The sequence below is a fragment of the Chinchilla lanigera genome, unplaced genomic scaffold (assembly GCF_000276665.1).
Source record: "Chinchilla lanigera isolate Chin_1 unplaced genomic scaffold, ChiLan1.0 scaffold00007, whole genome shotgun sequence".
Lineage (NCBI taxonomy): Eukaryota > Metazoa > Chordata > Mammalia > Rodentia > Chinchillidae > Chinchilla > Chinchilla lanigera.
Window position 1 is genome coordinate 1,315,192 of NW_004955408.1, and position 18,780 is coordinate 1,333,971.

Here is an 18,780-nt window from a genome sequence, read left to right on the forward strand (position 1 = left end):
GCCGCGGGGCCAGGCCCTGGGGCGGCGGAAGCCCGGCTCGCCGCGGGCTGGGGTGAGCGTTCTCCCCAGCGGAGGGGGCGCGCTCTCTGCCCCTCTGGCTGCGGGTTGCTTCCGCCGGAGACCGGAGTGCGAGCACACTGCAGGCCCCTCTTGTCCACGGCTACACCTTCCGCGGTCTCCTCACCCAGGGCCAGCCACAGCCTGAAAATACCGATGGGAAATTCCAGAAACAAACCCTTCCTAAGTTTGACAGGCCCGCCGCTCAGAGGAGCGGGGAAGCCTGTCTCCACCGTCACACGGCCCCCCACCCGGGAGCCGCGTGGCTGCTGTGTGCTCCTCTGCGCGTGTCTCTGCTACCCACCAGTTAGTCGCTCTGTGGCCGTCTCGGGTATCGCGTCAGCTGCCATAGCTCGGGTGCTTGCATTCCGTGGACCCTCATTTTACTTAGTAATGGCCCTAAAGTGAGGACTAGTAATGCTGGCCCCTGATAAGTCACAAGGCAGCCCCTCCCCCAGTGGGAGATTTAAGCTTTTATTAAGGAGTTAATAAAAACTCCTTCCTCTTCACCTGCTCCCCTCCAGTTCCCCTCAACAAAAGCCAACCTCACCGTCATCCGCCTTGGCAGAACCAGACGTTCAACTCTGACAAATGACACCCCCTGCTCGGGCTGTTCTGGCCCAGGAACACCCTCTGCTCCTGCTGTTCTGACCCAGGAACACCCTCTGCTCGGGCTGTTCTGGCCCACTGACACCCCCTCCCGGAAAATGTTCTGGCCCTCAGACACCCTCCCCAAAAAGGACAGCTTAAAAACCCCACGCTTTGCTCAGCTCCGGGCTGTCCTAGTCCGCTGGGCAGCCCGCCGTGCCCCTCCCCCCAATAAAGACTCCTCTTGCGTGGAAAGGTCTGGTCTGGTTCTGTGTGGGTCTTGGCCCGATCCTATCAGCGCCTTGGCTCTGCCAAAGGGAAGCTGTGAAGTGCCCCGTGAAGTGGAGAAGTGGAGGTCCACTGTGGGTGTGTAGGAGAAGACGTATGTATGGGTTTCGGTGCTGTCTGTGGTTTCCTTGGAGTCTTGGGCTGTCTCTCTCACACAAGAGGAGGCACCACGGTAGGTGCATCTCCCCTCGCCTGGAGGAAGGCGCAGTCCTGGTGCTGGGACCTGTGGCAAGGGTACAGTGTGGAGGGGTCTGGGGAGGTCCAGAGAGCCAGATCCCGTGGGTGCTGGGTGCTGGGGCTTGGGTGGAGCTTGGATCCCAGCGTGTGGTCTGGGGGAGCCTGTGTGACTCCTGAGAAGCTGCCAGGGTGTTAGGACTGTCTCCGATAGCCTGGCCAGCAGCAAGGAGAGCCTGAGAGCTGCCCAGACCTCTGCTTTTCCAGGGACCTGCTGCGGTCAGACCTCCCTCCTGGGACCCAGCCCCGCCAGCCCCCACTCCCCACCCCTGCCGTGTCTCTGCCTGGACAGCTGTTCCCGGGAGAGGTCCTTAGGACACGGGGCACGTGGGAAGGCCGCTGGTGGTTCTCAGGAAGTGGGAGAGGGGGTCGCGGGAAGGTGAGGGCCAGGTACAGAGGCAGGGCAGTGTGGGTGGCTGTGGCGGCTGCCCTTGGCCAGCCCGTTCACCCGACCTCAGTGCTTCCCCATCTCTGCTCCATCGGCTTCGCCTGGGGCCTGGGCCAGCCCTTGGCCATGGGGCTGATCACCCTTGCACACTGCACCTGAGAAGTGGGGAGCTCCTGAAGCCCTTACCGGGGAGGCGGCTGGGCAGGAGAGAGGCCCCATGACTGTCACACAGTCAGACCCCATGCCCTCCCCGAGGGGGTTGCAGCCCCCCCAAATACTTCCTCCAATACCACATCCATGGTCACCTGTCCTCAGAGCTGGAGACCAGGCATCATCTCTGTCCCACTGTCCCTGCCCTCCAACGCTGTGACACCTCTCCTTCCTGCCACAGGAACTGGTTCTGACTCCTGACACTGCCACAGCCCCCCTGGCTGTCCCTTGTCCCCTCCTTTCTGGCCAGAGCGGCCCTGGCTGACGTGCACGTGGGCCCCACCCTGCTGTGGAGCACGAGGCCGTGTCTGGTCACAGCCTCTCGATGCTGCAGGCCCAGGGAGACCGGGACCCTGGTCCGTGGTTCCCCGGAACCCACCTAAGACAGGCCGGGCCTTGGAAAACGGGATGGTGGAGGAGACGGAAGGTGCAGATGGCGGCTCTGCTTCTGCACTTAACCAACTGCCGACTGAAAATACGGGGGCAGGGGCCTGTGTCTGCGCCGGGCATGTGCAGATTACACTGCACAGTGCAGCACCACGACTCCTTACACAGCACTTGTTTTGTGTGAGCGATAAGTGAGCCAGAGGTGATTTAAAGCACGTGAGAGGGTGGATTCTGTGCACGTGCTGGGTCACTTTATGGAAAGGTGAATACATGCTGTATTCACTTTATGAATAACCTGGGACTCTGTGGGTACCGGCGATGACCCGCATCTTGTCACTCAAAGCCTCAGCGAGGGGTTGATTCTGTGGGTGCCTGAACTCTCACCTACCCCTTCAACTTCTTGGGGCGCCCCACATCCAGCATCGACGCCTGCAGTGTGCAGCACACGGTCACTGTTTTCAAAGCCCTCCTGCCGGGGGTGCCCCTCACACTAAGGCAGCTCCTCCTGCCTGGGGCCAAATTCTCCAGTCCTCCCCTCTGCCCTCACTTGGGGCATTACCCTGAAGCCGAAAGCTAGGAACCGGACCAATCGTTTCCACTGGGGATGGAGAACTTGAGCGCCTTCTGCTTTCCTGGAACGGGTGAGGAGCAAAGCAAGGCAGGAACAAATCAATATTTCAGTGAATTATCCTGCTGCAGTGCGAGGTCACTTTGGTGGCCAAGAGGGCCCGAGACCCTGGGTGACCCTGGGAGCATCTGGAGGATGCTGTGGACTGACAGCCATGCCAGGCTGGCGTGTGCGGGAGGGAGGCTTCACTCCAGGGTTCTGGAGGTGACCCGGGAGGGGCACTTCCCTCCAAGCCGGCCTTCCCATTAAGTACATATCTTTGTGGAATGTAGGTTTGATGAGCGCCTGAGACATCCAGTCTCGCGCCCCCAGGCCTTTGCTCGGGCATGCCGACCACAGGCTGGCACTCAGTGGACACCACCCCGTCCAGCCGTGCCTTGCTTCTTGGTCTGCCCCAGTCCTCACCACTCCTTATCACCCCCACTTTCTTTGTATCATTGTCAGGAAATATCCCTCTATACCCCTGTGACCCCTGTGACCCTCGACCTGTCCCTCTGTGACCCACAGACCTGCTGCTCTGACTCACATCCGGTCACGCCCATCCAGGACACTCAGGTCGCACTGTTCTTCCGGCGCCCCTGGAGAGGAGACTCTCTGCACAGCCTCGACCTGCTTCAGCCTGTGGCTCGGTGCCCTGTGTGGCGTCCTTGCTCTTCTCTGGCTCTGATATCACGGTGTCTCTATGGCTGGACCCTTGAATCCTCTCCAGAGCCTTGGCCAGAGCTCCTCTCCCCGTGTAGGACATGCCAGTCGGCCCTGGAGCCAGTCACTATCGTTCATCTGACAGCCATGCCCTTCATGGGTGCCTTCGTGCCCCCCACCCAGGATCCTCCTGGCTGCAAGTGACAGTAACACAACTCAGAACTGGCCTTCATAACAAGAGGGATTTCCTGACGCATAAAGGAGACATCTCTGGGGCAGCAGGCTCCAAGCCAGTCTCCAGGGACCCAGTGCCTCAGAGTTCACACCGTGGTGCGGTACTCACTTCTGACTGGGTTGACTGAGATTGGGTTATAAAAAGACTGTGGCTGCTGTCTGAGGCACGCACTCCTTGTCAGTCATACCAAAACAGCAAGCCGCCGTGTATGAGCTGCCCCGTGGGAAGGGCTGCCTGGCGTGGTGAGGAGCCCTCGTCCAATAGTCAGCAAGGACTGTATAACTGAGCAAGTGTGGGAGCTGCCCCTCCCCCAGTGGGGCTTTCTGATGGGACCACGGCTGCATTCTCAGGCAAGCTGTCTGAGACCTGGAGCTGGAAGAACACAGCTAAGTTGCTTTTGGATCCTTGACCCACAGAAACTGAGGTAATAAATGCTTGGCTTTTAAGAGCATTACATTTTGGGGCAATGTTTATGTAACAAAAGGTAATACCTATGGTAGGCAGGCTGCAGGCCCGGGCGAACCCAGGTGCTTGTTTGAGAGCATCAGGAATCTTCTCTCCACTTGGGGTCCTCCCTGCTCTGTGGAGGCCCCCTCCTCATCAGGAGTCTCCTCTGTGGTGCCAGGGCCACGTCTTATCCTCAGTGACTCCTTGGCCTTCTCGGCTGAGTGTTCACCCTGAACTGTCACAGTGGCCAGGAAGATGCAGTGCTAGGGTTGGCCGGGCCTGGGACTTCCCACGCCAAAGCCCGGAAGCCAGCAGATTAAGGAAGGGATGTCTTCCCAACGCGAGACTGGGTGAAGAGGGCAGGCAAGAGTACACACAGCCCACAGAGCATCAGGACAGCCCAGACTCAAACTGTGTGTCTCACTAAAGGAACTTGGAACTCCAGGAGCAAACACGGTCCCAACATTTGGGCTGGGCGAGACCATCCTGCGCTGACCCTTTCATTTGGACCTGGACTGACAGTCTTAAGCTCAGGATCACACAACCAACCACATGGGCCACTCTAGGACCCAGTCAGGCTCGCTCTGTGGATCGCCCATGGTGCACCTGATGCTCACACCCTGTCGACACGGGGAAGGACATCCGTTGAGTCACTCCTTCTTCAGAGCTGCGAGCTCCCAAGGGTTCCTGGAGGTAGACACCAGCTGGCAGGGTCTCAGGGAACAAGTTGTGGGGATCTGGCTTGGATCTAATGCAGATATCTGCTCCTGTCCTCTGCTGTCAGCCAGGATGGCCTAAGTTAGGCTGCAGAAACAACAAAGTTCCCAGCGGCTTTAAACAGTAAAGATGTATTTCCTGCTCATGCTGTACTTGTGAGTTAGCGTGGGGTGCTGATCGCGTTGTCACTTGGGCTGGAATGACAGAGCCACGCAATCTTGATGTTCCTGGATCATGACCCGAGAAGAAAGATGTCTGAAGGGTCTCCACAGACAATGAACACCCCAGCCACCGAGACTTGTGCCGCTTTTGCTTACAGCTCTTTGGCCAGAGATGCTGATGCTCCTTCCTGTCACAAGGGGGCAGGAGTGCACCTTCCCAGCCTCCTCCCGCCTCCCCTGAGCTGTCACCCTCTGTGTCAGACAAGTCCCAGTTACAAGTCTCTGGCTTGTGCCTTACTTCATTAGGACTCACTGCCATCCTGCTATAGTGAGTAATCTCATTTCCCAGGAGCAGGAGACGGAGTCTTCACAGTTGCTCTCTGATTAGAACTTGGGAACTGGTCTGGCATCGTGTGAGTCCCGGGTAGCACAGGGGACCCGGCAATGTCTTGTCTTCTTTGGCCTTGATTAGCTTCTGTGGTTTCATTCTGGAGTTCCCTGGCTCACTAACTGTTCCCAGCCTCTACCCTTTGCTACTTATACCTACAAAGGGAAGTTTGTGGCTGTACAGTCGCTCCTCTGTGTTGAGGGGGACTGGCTCCAGGACCCTCAGGGTGCCCAAATCCTTGGATGCCCAAGTCCCATATATAAAATGTTCTGGTATTTGCATATAGTGTAGGCAGTCACTGTGGTTTACATCATCTGTACATGACTTATGGAGCCTGATACGTGTAAATTTTCTGCAAGTTTCTATCCTGTTGTCTTTTTGTGCTAGAATCAAACTCAGGACCTTGTGCTTGCTAGGCAGATGCTGTGCCACTGAGCTATATGCCCACCTATGCTATACTATTTAGAGAGTAACAAGAAACAAGTCTGTGTGCGGTCAGTACAGAGGCAGTGTTTTCTCAGACATGTTCAGGCAGAGGTTGGCTGACTCTGGCTTAGACGGGAGGAGCTGTGCTCTGTGGATCCATTTGTGCGAGAGGAGCAGCAGAATGCCTGCTTACGTACATGTCCAGAATGTGCATCTCTTTCTGGACAAGTGTATCCTGAAAGAGGAAAAATGTGCCAGGGCTCCTGGGAGGTCTCTCAGCTCTGTGGAAGGGAATTCCCTCAGAGGCGGGAGTACACAGGGAGAGCAAAAACCAGCACGCCTGCTCTGAGGGTCTTGGGAGGGACAGCGTGTGCTGCTCACAGAACCCTGGCTTCGTGATGAGTCCTGTGCATCTTGTTGGGGGAGGCAGTTTAGGGCAGTGGCTGAACGCAGAGTTTGGCTTTAGCTCTGCTGGGTTCAAACCTGATCTCGTCCATTTACCAGGTGCATGCTTTGGGGAAGCAATTTCTCGGGGCCGCTGGGTGGTGCGTGCCAATGCCAAGTGTGGAGGGTGCCCAGGACGGTCAGCCACTGCCAGCCTTGGCTACCAAGTGCGCGTCAGGATACAAATGCGGTGTGCTCATTACCAGTGGCTTCCCGTGCATAGTTCCTGTGCAAACATTCTGCTGTTGCTCCTGTTCATACAACTCCTCTGCAGCAGCTGCATTCTCCTCTCCTCGATGTTGTTCTGTCAGCACCGTCTAATGGGAAAATGCAAGGCTATCTCCCCTCCCTCTGAGGGTGCACACCCTCTTGGGATTTCCATCCTCCTGCCCTGGACCCCTGAACTCTTTGGGTGAGACCCACAGGTATTCGCCTGCTGTCCAGAGCTTGCACGGGATAAGCTCCTAGTAGAATGCAGGAACTCCTGGAAATGGGGTGGGCAAATGGATTAAAGTGGGGAGGCCTCAGGTGATCCCAGAACTTTGCTTCCGCGTCTCCCCTGCAAACTGTGCAGTAACTTTGTATGGAGACTCCTGCAGGGGAGTGTCTCCAGGGAGCCTCCTCCTCTGTTCAGAATGGAGCTGAGTGGAAGGGTCCAAGAGTGCCGAGAAGGGGCTTGGCGTCACTTGGACCAGAGCCCCAGCATCCGCACAACAGCCAGCCCACTCCCACATAGTTGGCACAGCGCCATCCCTCTCTCCCGTCATGCCCCTGCAGTCCACGAGCCTCATCGAGATCGGGAACCCCTCCCAGAGCCTGGAGAACGTCTGCCGCTGGGCCTACCTGCAGCAGAAGCCGGACACAGGCCACGACGAGTACCACGACCACGCTATCTTCCTCACACGGCAGGACTTTGGGCCCTCAGGCATGCAAGGTAAGCCCCACTGTGCAGGTGTGGGTAGGAGACAAGCTGGGCTGCATGGCCGTGCTGAGGAGTGTCCGGGCAGGGGTGGCTGTGGCCACTTTGGCTGGGTGAGGGTTTTAGTCATTGCTGATGATCTCCTGGCTCTGGGAAGCCACTAAGACATCAACCTAAGAAACTGCATTCCCCGAGGGGCCGGAGGAGATCAGAACTGACCAGAGAGACAGGGACTGGACCCAGAAGCCCAAAGACTAGACAGGTCTGAGAGTGGATTTCAGAGTCATTTGCTTTCCCTGGTTTCTAAAAACAAATCTGAATCAGTTGCCAGCCTTTAAAAACTTAGAGATTTTTCACATAAAGATTCAAACTGCATAAATGAAAGAGAGAGAGAGAGAACATTATACTAAACCAGCAGAGAATATGCACTGTTTATGATGCATGTGAGAATATACCAAGAGAGACTGTTGGACTCTAAGGAAATCCCAACAAAATGTAAAAGATCAGACTCCAGCAGAGTGTATTCCCTGACCACACTAGAAAAGAAATCCTAAGTGTTTGGAAATTAAGCAGTACACTTATAAATAATCCATGGGCCAAGCAAGAGATAACAGTAGAAATTAGACTATATTTTTAATTGAATAGTAATGATGATATAACATATCAAACTCATAGATAAGCTAATGAAATGATTAGATTGATATAGCTTTTAATACATTTATTAGGAAAAATGACTGAAAATAAATTGTATGCATATATCTCAAAAATTTGACAAAGAGCATCAAATTAAATCCAACAGAAGTAGGAGGAAGGATATTATAAACATAAAAGCAGAATTATTGAAATAGAAAACAATTTTAATAGAGAAAACCAATAGAACCAAGTTTTGATTCTTTGAAAAACACAGTTTGAAACTGAAAAACCCCTAGAAATGCAAGTTTTAAGAAAGAAAGTAGAAATCACTACACACCCTACAAACTTTTAAAAGAGAGTAAGAAGGTAGTTTGAACAACTTTATGCCAGTAAATGTATCCATTTAGATGGAAGCTTCAAATCTTTGAAAAAACATAAAATCTGAGGAAAACAGTAGTGTCATATCTATTAAAGAAATTAAATTTGCAATTAAAAGCCTACTTTCATTTTTTTTTTTTTTTTAATACCAGGAACCAAACTCAGGACCTTGCATTGCCAAGCAAGGCACTGTGCTGCTGAGCTGTATCCCTGGCCATATTAAAAGACTACTTTAAACTTCAGGAGTTAATAGCTTTCCCAGATAATTCTTTGCAATGTTTAAGGAATAATAACACCAATCACACACAAACGTGTAGAGAATGAAAATGAACAGTTTCCAACTAATTTTATGAGATCTGCCTAAGCTTGAGAGCAAAATTAAAGAAGGAAATTACAAGAAAAAACCATAAAGGCCAATATCACAAATATAAATACAAATTCTCAAACAAAATATTAGCAAATCTAATCTGGAGCTAGATTTTTTCAAAGGTGCTATATCATAATGAATTTAAGTTTATTCTAGGAATGCAAGGTTGGTTTGATATTTGAATCATTGTAATTCATCACATTAACAGAATAAGGGCGAATACTATATGATCACTTCAGCTCATCCTGAGAAAGATTTTGACAGAAGTCAAGGTCCATATACAAATAAGTATTCTATGGAACTAGAGATAGAAAAAAACTATCAAATATGGCAAAGGATAGTTATGAAGAGCCCACAGCAGGCACCATGTATAAGGGTAAAGTGTTGAAAGCATTTCTTCTAGAGTGAGAAGGGGTTGAAACCACCTGCTGAAACCGCTTCTATTCAGCACTATAGTGGAGGTCCTAGTCAGTGAAATACAGCAAGAAAAGGAAATACAAATATAAGGATCACATAGGAAAAAAAAAAAAAAAAACCTCATTTGAAGATGGTACATTTGCATACACAGAAAATCCTGGAGAATCTATGAATGGATTATGAGAATTATTAATTAATGTGAGCGTGGTTGCTAGACATGTTGATTACAAAAATGAAGTGAATTTCTGTATTTTAATAACAAATGAAAAGTTAAAAAAATTTTAACTAGTACAATTTACTGTAGAATTTTAAAAAGTACCCAGGAATAAGTTTAACAAAATATACCGAAGATCTAGATCAGAAAACTGTAAAACTTTTTTGATATAGATTGTAAAAGATAAAGGAAGGGATCCACTCTAGTGTCTTCTAACACAAGTTTAGTTCCAGCAGGATATTTTGGGGATAGTAGAGCCAAATTGATTCTAATATTTATGTAGAAATGCAACAAGCTAGGAATAACCAAGAGTAAGAGTGAAATCTTTGAAATTTATAAAAATACAAAAGAGTACAATTTTGATGTGAGGATTGGGACACATTAGAACAGAATACAGGGTTGAGAATTGAGCCTGTGCCTGTTTGCACACTTGGTTTATTTCACAGGTGACACTTCAGAGTGAAGGGCAAAGATATTCTTTTTTGGGGGGGGCGGTTTCTGGTACCAGGAATTGAACTCATGACCTTGCGCTTGCCAGGCAGGTGCTGTGCCACTGAGCTAAATCCCCATCCCCAAAGATAATCTTTTAAAGAAATGGTAGCATCAATTAAATATCCAAACTGGGAAACGAAATGAAGCGTGACATCCTACTTCACGCTTTAGACAGACATCATCTCATGAGAATTTCAGACCTAAATGTGAAGGGTGAATTAAAACTTATAGAAAATAATACAGGTTGAGTATAAATAATCTGAGAATCCAAACTTGAAACTTTCTGCATCTTGATCTGATACAACAAGTAGAAAATTGTACAGGGAACCTCCTGGGAGGGGTTGCAGTCGGGATTCAAGTGCAGGGGAGCCACCCTGTGAAATGACCTCCAGGCAGTGTGCGCAGTGCATATGGAACACAGGTGCATTTCACGTTTTGCCCCGGGTCTTATCCCCAAGGTGTCTCATTATGTATATGAAAATATGCAAAACCTTGAAAAACCTGGAAGCCAAAACTTCTGGGCCCAAAAATTTTGGACAAGGTGTAATCTATCTGTGTAGGAGAATATCTCTACATCTTTGGAATAAGAGACGTTTTCTTTAAAAAGAAATGAAAAGCAGGGGCTGGGGATTTAGCTCAGTGGCAAAGTGCCTGCCTGGCAAGCACAAGGTCGTGAGTTCAATTCCTAGTACCGGAAGAAAAAACAAAACAAAACAACAAAAAAAAAATAAGCTTAAAAAAAAAAAAAAAAAAATGAAAAGCACTAATTCACTGGAAAAGATTGGTAGTGCCATATTCATATTAAAAACTGTTCGTTGGAGGCACTATTAATCCATGGAAGTTACATTCATGATACATATAACTAGAGACTTGTGTGAAGCACTCCTATAAATCGGTAGTAATAATAAAAAAGAATCAATCCAGTAGAACAATGAACAAGGGACTTCGTTAGGCCATAAATGAAACGTGAGTGACAGATCAGTACAGTGGTGTCCAACCTCAGAGGTGTCAGAGAAACACAGTTATACCAGGGACGCCTGAGAGGATGGCTGGGAGGGGGATCACTTGCCTGCAGCTCCTTTATCCTTGGGAGCAGGACTGCTGCAGGGGAGGGAAACCAGGACAGCTGTCATATAAAATGACCTCACCCTTTACTTTAACATGCAGAAGGACAGCCATGGATTACCAGACATTAAAGAACAAAAACCCTACAGCAAAGGGGCTGGGGATTTAGCTCAGTGGCATAAGCGCCTGTCTGGCAAGTACAAGGTCATGAGTTTGATCCCCGGTACTGCAAAAAAAAAAACAAAAAAAACCCTACAGCACAAAAAAAGAGGGACCAAGATGGAAAATAAACAAAAATCTTAAAAAGTGACTCCAGAGAAAGTAGAGCTAATTTAGAGGATGGAGAAGAGCATGTTATAAAGTAGTGTTCCCACAGGTGTGGAAAAGTACATCCACAAACCCAGAATAGGTTACTATGAACCACTGGAGAACAACAATATTTTTATGAAATTAAAGGCTATGATAGGCAAAATTAAAAGTTCAAAAGCTAACATTGAAATTTTTTTAGAAAAAGAAAACAAAAAGGCCATCTCTGAATTTAGAACAAAAGGACATGAAGATTAAAATTAGAAAAAAGTTAGAAGACATGGAGGCTCAATCCAGGAGGTAAAACATCTACCTAATAAGATTTCCAGAAAGTGAGAACAACTACAAAAAAGTAAAATAAACAAAGAGATTTTTTTTCAAATATGTTCTTTTTTCAACAGATAATAGCTGCACCCTTTTTTAAATCTTAGAGGCGGCTGCAGTACAAAGTATGGGCATGAAGGGCATTCACACTACTCATTTGCTGAAGGGCAGAGATCGGAAAGTTCTGCTCCGGCACACTGACTCAAAACAATGCCCTCCAAGCCTGCAGAGCGAACAGTAAAGATTCTCCTGTTTATTCCAAGAGGAGAGGGCAATGATTTGATTACTGTATCTTCACAGACAAGTCCAGAGCAACAAGCCCCAGGCCAGATGTCTCTCCATCCCTTCTTCTGTTTTCGTTTCTTTGCTCTGATGGAACTGCATAGAGATCTTGCAGGGGGCACGGCAGGCACGAGCCGGCTCAGGGCACAGAGCCAGGCTCTGCTCATGCCAGTTTCTGGGAAGGCACGTGGATAAGCATAAACCCCTCACAACACAGCTCTGCACACTACGCTCCGCTGAGCTGAGAACCAGAAAACCACGGGGCATGGGAGACACCCTCCCCAGGGGAGGTGGGCCGGGAGGGTGCGATGCCAGGCAAGTGTGGGGCCAGGGCAGGATGGCTCTGGAAGAGCGGGAGGTGTGGGACAGATGCTGGGGACCAGAAAGTCTCTGAAGATGGGAGAGACCAGCAGGCCGGGAGCTGCCGAGGGGGTGACTCCTATGGCCTGTAGATGGGACAGAGAGATCGACCCAGCCACAGTGTGGACTTTGACAGGCAGGTGGCTGGTGGTCTGGGCAGCCACAGGCTGGGTCTGCCATGCAGGGGGCTGTCTTCCGAGCCATCCCAGCAGGGGCAGCTCCTTAGCTTGGCGATGGACCCTGGAAAAGAGGCAGTCCCGGGCCTGCTCCTCCCCGCGCACACGGGGTCTGGGGCTGCCTCAGACAGAGCTTGGGCCTGGGACTCTCCGAGACACCTCTGTCCCCTCCCAGGCTATGCTCCTGTCACTGGGATGTGCCACCCCGTTCGCAGCTGTACCCTGAACCACGAAGACGGCTTCTCCTCAGCGTTTGTGGTGGCCCACGAGACTGGCCATGTGTAAGTGCCTGGCCGAGGGGGCGCGGAGAGGCTGTCCCTGGGTCCTCTGCCCCGCTGGGCCTGCCTGGCTGGGCGGGACAGCTGTACGTGAAAGCCACTCGCACATGACTCTGTCTGGCACTGCCCGGGCGAGCTGGAGGTCCACTTCCTCCTGAAGGATCCAGTCGAGGGCGGAGCAGGGAGGGCCAGGCAGCTGCTTGGGCCCAGGGAGGCGCGGGGTCCGTGAGCCATTGTCCTGCGCAAGCCAGGCTGTGGTGGTGGGGGTCCTCCCCAAGTTACAGGAGGCCCTGGGGCTCTCAGAGCAGCTGTCTGGGTTAGAAACTCACACTTCCGCCCACCGCATGCCCCTTGGTGCGGGCGGAGCCCCTGCACCTTGCAGCCAGGGCTGCTGGGCAGGGCAGGGGAGGGATGGGGGCTTGTGCTGCCCGGTGTGGAGAATGTCCGGATGCTGGGGGCTGGCAGATGCCACCGGCTCCTCGGGGTTTCCAAGACACAGTGGCTCCTCTTGGGGACAGGCCACCAGAGAGGCTGCCTGCTGAGGCCCCTCCCCAGGGTGCCGCTGGCTTTAAGAATCTGGTAGAAAATCGGTAGCAGCAGGTTCTGGGCGGATCAGGCCTGCTGAGGCTGGGGAGGTCAGCGCTGGGGGCGGGGTGCCCTCCACGCGGCCCCGTAGGCCGTGGCCCCGGCAGGCTGCTTTGCTCCCGCGCAGGCTGGGCATGGAGCACGACGGGCAGGGCAACCGCTGTGGGGACGAGGTGCGCCTGGGCAGCATCATGGCGCCGCTGGTGCAGGCTGCCTTCCACCGCTTCCACTGGTCCCGCTGCAGCCAGCAGGAGCTCAGCCGCTACCTGCAGTGAGTACCTCGCGGGGTCCCGCGGTGACCCCTCCGCAGGGCCCAGCTCTGGGGTCCTGCAGCCGCGGGCAGCGGAGGGAGCGGGTGCTCTGTGGGTCTTGCGGGGGCGCCCATGAGGGAGCGTGGCCTTGGGTGGCAGGGCACACAGCACTGTCCCGGGAGCTGCACAGCCGGCAAGCGCGCGGCGGGGACGCTGAGGCCGCCGCGGAGGGCTGACCGCGGCAGCCAGCCCGCCGGGGCCCCAGAGAGCGCCTCAGCTGAAGCCCCGCTAAAGGCCGCCGTGGCGCGGCGCCCACGTTTCCCGCAGCTCCTACGACTGCCTGCGGGACGACCCCTTCGCCCACGACTGGCCCGCGCTGCCCCAGCTCCCCGGGCTACACTATTCCATGAACGAGCAGTGCCGCTTCGACTTCGGCCTGGGCTACATGATGTGCACCGCGGTGAGTGGGCGGGACCGGGCAGGCCCGGCCCTGGGCAGGACACACGGGGGCAGACCTGGCCAGACGGCCGGTGAGGGACGAGGGAGCCTGGGGGGGTCGCTTCCGCCTGCAGAGTTCAGGGGGCGTCCCTGGGCAGGAGGGACGTGGCAAGGCTGGGCTGAGGACGGAGCAGTCAGAGGCGGGAGGCGGCGAGCACAGCCCAGAGGGGAGAGGACACAGCAGGCAGAGGAGCAGTGCCCAGAGGTCCCAGGGCTGAGTGCTGGGCAGAGGCAGCACCGGCAGCGCACACCCCAGCCGGAGGCAGTGGTCAGGAGTCGCTCACCTGTGTGTCCGGGAGAGTGAGGCCCCTCTCCAGGAGGAGCTGGTGGGAAGGTTGTCAGGCCAATCAGCAGAAAGGGGAGGCAGAGGGAGGGGACAGAGGTGGAGCTGGGACCAGAAGGACCTGTAGGACCAGAGGCCAGGGCCTCACTGGGGCCGGGCGGTGGTCTCCACGGCAGGGAGGCAGCAGTGCCCACTTGGCCCGGCGGTGACCACCCCTCAGCGCCAGCACACCCACTTCCTGTCCAGGTGCTCGAGCTCCCATCCGCCTGTCCAGGCCCCCCGAGGCCCGCAGCCTCGGCCTCCAGGACTGTACCTGAGCTGTGTGCACACGGTCCAGAATTTTGGGTCACACAGAACCACACCCCCCACGGGCCACACAGACCCAGCACGGGGCCCAGGACAGGGCGGGCGCCCAGGTGGTCCCTGCCGTGGGAGGCGACCTGGTGAGCTGCTGGTGCTGTCTTCCAGTTCCGGACCTTTGACCCCTGCAAACAGCTGTGGTGCAGCCACCCCGACAACCCCTACTTCTGCAAGACTAAGAAGGGGCCCCCCCTGGACGGGACTATGTGTGCACCTGGCAAGGTGAGTCGGGAAGACAGTGGGCAGAGCAGACCACCCGGAGCCCCGGTGGCCAGGGGCAGGACCTGCGGTGCCCACACAGGGCCCGGGGCCCCCAGCCTCCATCTCGCTGCCCATCCAGTTACTCCCCACGCTGGACAGTCCAGCACTTCCTCCACTTGTGCAGCTAACGAGGGCTCTCCCTGAGACCAAGCCCTGCGTGTGCTGGTGACTGGGTCACCTCACCCAGAGGACAGCACTGGGGTGCCAGGCCCAAGGTGAGGTTTAGCTTCTCCGCCCCAGGACCTCTGTGTTGGCCCCTTGTGAGGCACACTGGTTCCTGGAGGTCACTAGATGGTCACCCGACAGCACTGCCCACCCCAGAGCAGGCCTGCAGAGGGAGGAGCTCTGCCTGTTGTCCCTCCAGCCAAAGCCCAGCTGCTCCTCATTGGTTCTCACTTCTGTCCCACCGAAGCCACACTGGCCACCAGGGGGCGCCGTGGGGTCAGAGCGGCCATCAACACAGACTTAAACTTTAAGCTCCACAATGCCAGGGGTAAAAGACCTCACCTCACCCGGCCTGGGGTTCCTCCGTGCAAACTTCCCTCTAGGCGTTGGTCAGCTGGCTGACTTCAGGTCTCAATGGACCTTCTTAAAATTGTAGAGTCCTGGGCCCACCCATGGAGGCTGGTTTGGTTGAAGGCCCCAGAATTAGCCCTTTGTTTTATTTTGTTTCTTCTGTTTTACATCATGGTAAAGTTCACCTAAGATAGAATTAGCTATTTTAACTCACGCTGAAATGCACAGTTCAGTGGCATTGGCTACGTTCACAGTGGGGCAGCCATCACCACCACCTACTTTCTGTACTTGTTATCCCTCCCGAAAGACACCCGAATAATCAGCCACTCCTTCCCCTCCTTTCTGCAGCCCTTTGCAGCTACCCATCTGCTTCCTGTGAAGTGGCCTGTCTGGAATTTCATATAAGTGGGATCACATGACACATGACCTTTCATGTCTGACATTTCACTCAACCTATGAAATATGTTCAAGAATCATCTATGTTATAGCACACATCAGTGCTTCGTTCTTTTTCATGGCTGAATAATATGCCCTTGTGTGACTGTATCACATTTCGTTTATCCACTCATCCTTGGAGAGTCTGGATTTTCCTACTTTTGGGCAGTTGTGGGCAGTTCTGCTGTGAATATTCTTGCTCATTTAGCCCAGTAAATAAAATGGCTACTTTATATTTTTAAGAAATAGTTGTACTGAGTAAAGAGCACATCTGGAGCTCAGTTCATCCTCTCCTAGTTCACAAGAAGCCCAGGCTGAAAATCACCCCAAATCAGTAATTCTGGTATCTCCCTAGATCAGTGATTCTGGTATCACCCTAGATCAGTGATTCTGGTATCTCCCTAGATCAGTGATTCTGGTATCTCCCTAGATCAGTGATTCTGGTATCTCCCTAGATCAGTGATTGTGGTATCTCCCTAGATCAGTGATTCTGGTATTGCCCTAGATCAGTGATTCTGGTATTGCCCTACATCAGTGATTCTAATACTGACCTAGATCAGTGATTCTGGTATCAAGAGAGCAGAGAAGGTACATGTGCCTGGTGCTTGTCCACCTCTCCTTCTGTATGAACTTGTGTATTCTGATGTCTTTTGTTGCAGTGTCATTAATATTTGGAAAGTGTCTTAGTCTGCTGCTTGCTGCTGTAACAAAATGTTACAGACTGGCAATATTTAAAAGCAGTCATTTATTGTCTCATCATTTTGGAGGCTGAGAAGTCCAAGATCAAAGTTCCAACACCTGTTTGAAGGTGAGAGGGCAAGAGAGAGAGAAAGCAGAGGGTGGAGAGCTTGTCTCTTATGAGGAACCCATTTTGTGATGAAGGCATTAACGCGCACACAGACAGAGCTCCCATGGCAGCACTGCCTCTTGAGGTTCCCACCGGCCTACATTTTGGAAATTAAATTTTCAATTTAAACTGCACCCTTTTGCCTTGTACTCCCACAGTTATGTCCTTCTCACTTGTAAAATGCGTTCACTCCCTCCTGACAGTCCCAGTGATCCAGCTATCCAGCATGGACTCAAAAGGCCAGGTTCAGAGTCTCATCTACATCAGACACGGAGGAGTTGCAAGGCCCATCCCCCCGAGGCAGTTCCCTCGGGCGGAGTGACCTCAGCACCTCCTACAGGTGCTGCCCCCCAAGGCCTCTGCGCTGGGATCCATTTTCTCACACATGGGCTTTCAGGGACCACCCAGGACCACAGGAGAGAGCACTCGTTCCTTAACACCACCTCTTGGCAAGGGGAGGCAAGGAGGCAAGGAGAGAAGGGAAAGAGGAGGAAAGGCGCCAGGCCAGCATGGAAGCAGGTCGCCACATGGCGGGCTGCCAGTGCTCTGGCCACAACCAGACCCAGATGGAGCCGCTGCCTCCACCCTCGAGTGGGGTGGCCCCCGAGCATCTTTCCTGCGCCTTGGCCTCCATTTCATTATACCCCCACAATGTTGAGAATTCACCATTTTTGCAGAAAGAAAAGAAATCTATATTTATATACTGTGTAAGAGGTGAGCCCAAGAGAAGCTGCCATGAGCCACCCCAGCCTCCGCCGTGCAGAGGGCACACAGGCATGGTGGGACGGTGTGGGCAGGACCCCTGGGACCCGGAGCCCTGAGCTCGGGGAGATGAGCAGGAGCTCAGCATGCTGAAGACTGAGAGGCGCTCAGCTCGCGCTCAGCGGGCCCAGGGCTGGGAGGTGAGCGCTTTCCCCGGGACAAGGGTGCAGGCAATGGAGCAAGAGCCAGCCCAGGAGGTTCCCTGTCACCTCAGCTTGGAGAGGTGACAGGTCATGGCCTCATAAGGTGTCCTTATAAGGAGAGACATGGGGAGACAGTCTCTGTCACTCTTTTAGGAGGATATGACAAGATGGAAATTCCTCCCTCCCTCCCTCCCTCTCTTCTTTCCCTCCTCCTTCCTCCTCCCTTCATGTTGCTGTGAGTGCCATACCCACTCAGGATGCTTGACTTTGTGCCTTGCAGAGCAGGTGAAATATGTGTAAGCATTTACATATATGTTTGTAGAGCATTTTAATCCCATCACACGTGTTCCTTTTATAATGTGTTAAATGCTCAGAACTGTCTAGAGAGAAATAAACCAGGGCACTGTGGGGTGACTAGTGCAGGGTGGAGTTATGGTAGTTTTCCTGCCTTTCTGTTTTGCTTTGTTTTCTGCTTCCTATTGCATCGGTCTGCTTCTATGATGGACCACCTAATTTTGTGAGGAAAACACTGTATTTAGCTTACAGTTCTGGAGGTCCCGGGCATGGCAACATCATCTCATGGTCGATGGCATTGCAATGGCAGGAACCCATGCAAGAGGGAGAGATCATGTCCTGAAACAGGAGGCCGAGAGCAGTTCGGAGGTTAGACATGTTCTCACCACAACCCACTCTTGTGAGAGTTTGGGGTTTCACACGAACTTCTTTAACCCCTTCCACGAGCAGCAATCCCAGGAGTTCCCCACCAGGCTGCACCTCTTGTAGGTCACCGTCTCAGTGCAGTGTACCAGGTACCAACCCCGACACATGAGCCTAGAGGACGAGCCCCATCCGAGCACAGCACCTACCATGTGCATGCCCTGCCCCATGCACACGATCCAAGCTGGTCCAGGACACGGTCCGTCACACTGCTGACCGCAGGGCCCCACATGGCTCTCCATTTCAAGCCTAGGGCTAGTTGGCCTAGCCGGGCCAGTGGGAGGCGGGAGCTGTGTGGCCTCTTCCTAGCCCATGGCTCCTCTGGCCACCAGAGACCTAGGATCTATGCCCCGGTCACACCCTTCACCGATGTGAAGTCATAGACATTCCAAGACAGCTTTCTCCCTGTCTCAGTCAGCGTGGGCTACTGTAACAAAAATACCCGAGATGAGGAGACTTGGACAGCAGAGATGTGCTCCCCCCGGTCTCAAGCTGGGGAGGTTCCGGGCCGGGCGCTGCATGGCGGTTCTGATGAGGACCACTGTCTGGTGTGCAGGTTGCCGTCTGCTTGTGTCCTCACTTTAGTGTCTGTCTTCTGAGAACACTAGTCCCACTCACAAGGGCCGTGACCTAGTTACCTCCCGAAGGCTCCCCTCCCCACAGCACCATCA

The 18,780-nt window shown here is 53.1% G+C and overlaps 1 protein-coding gene across 1 annotated transcript in view; it reads left to right on the forward strand.

Moving 5' to 3' along the window:
- Window positions 1-18,780, forward strand: part of Adamts2 (ADAM metallopeptidase with thrombospondin type 1 motif, 2) — a gene marked incomplete at its 5' end in the record, with an annotated part of 209,321 nt that overhangs the window by 157,366 nt on the left and 33,175 nt on the right. Inside the window, 5 exons of the mRNA XM_013507291.1 lie at window positions 7,018-7,174; window positions 12,349-12,454; window positions 13,164-13,307; window positions 13,615-13,747; window positions 14,537-14,650. Coding sequence (XP_013362745.1) covers window positions 7,018-7,174; window positions 12,349-12,454; window positions 13,164-13,307; window positions 13,615-13,747; window positions 14,537-14,650 — 654 coding nt within the window. The remainder of the gene's footprint in view (window positions 1-7,017; window positions 7,175-12,348; window positions 12,455-13,163; window positions 13,308-13,614; window positions 13,748-14,536; window positions 14,651-18,780) is intronic.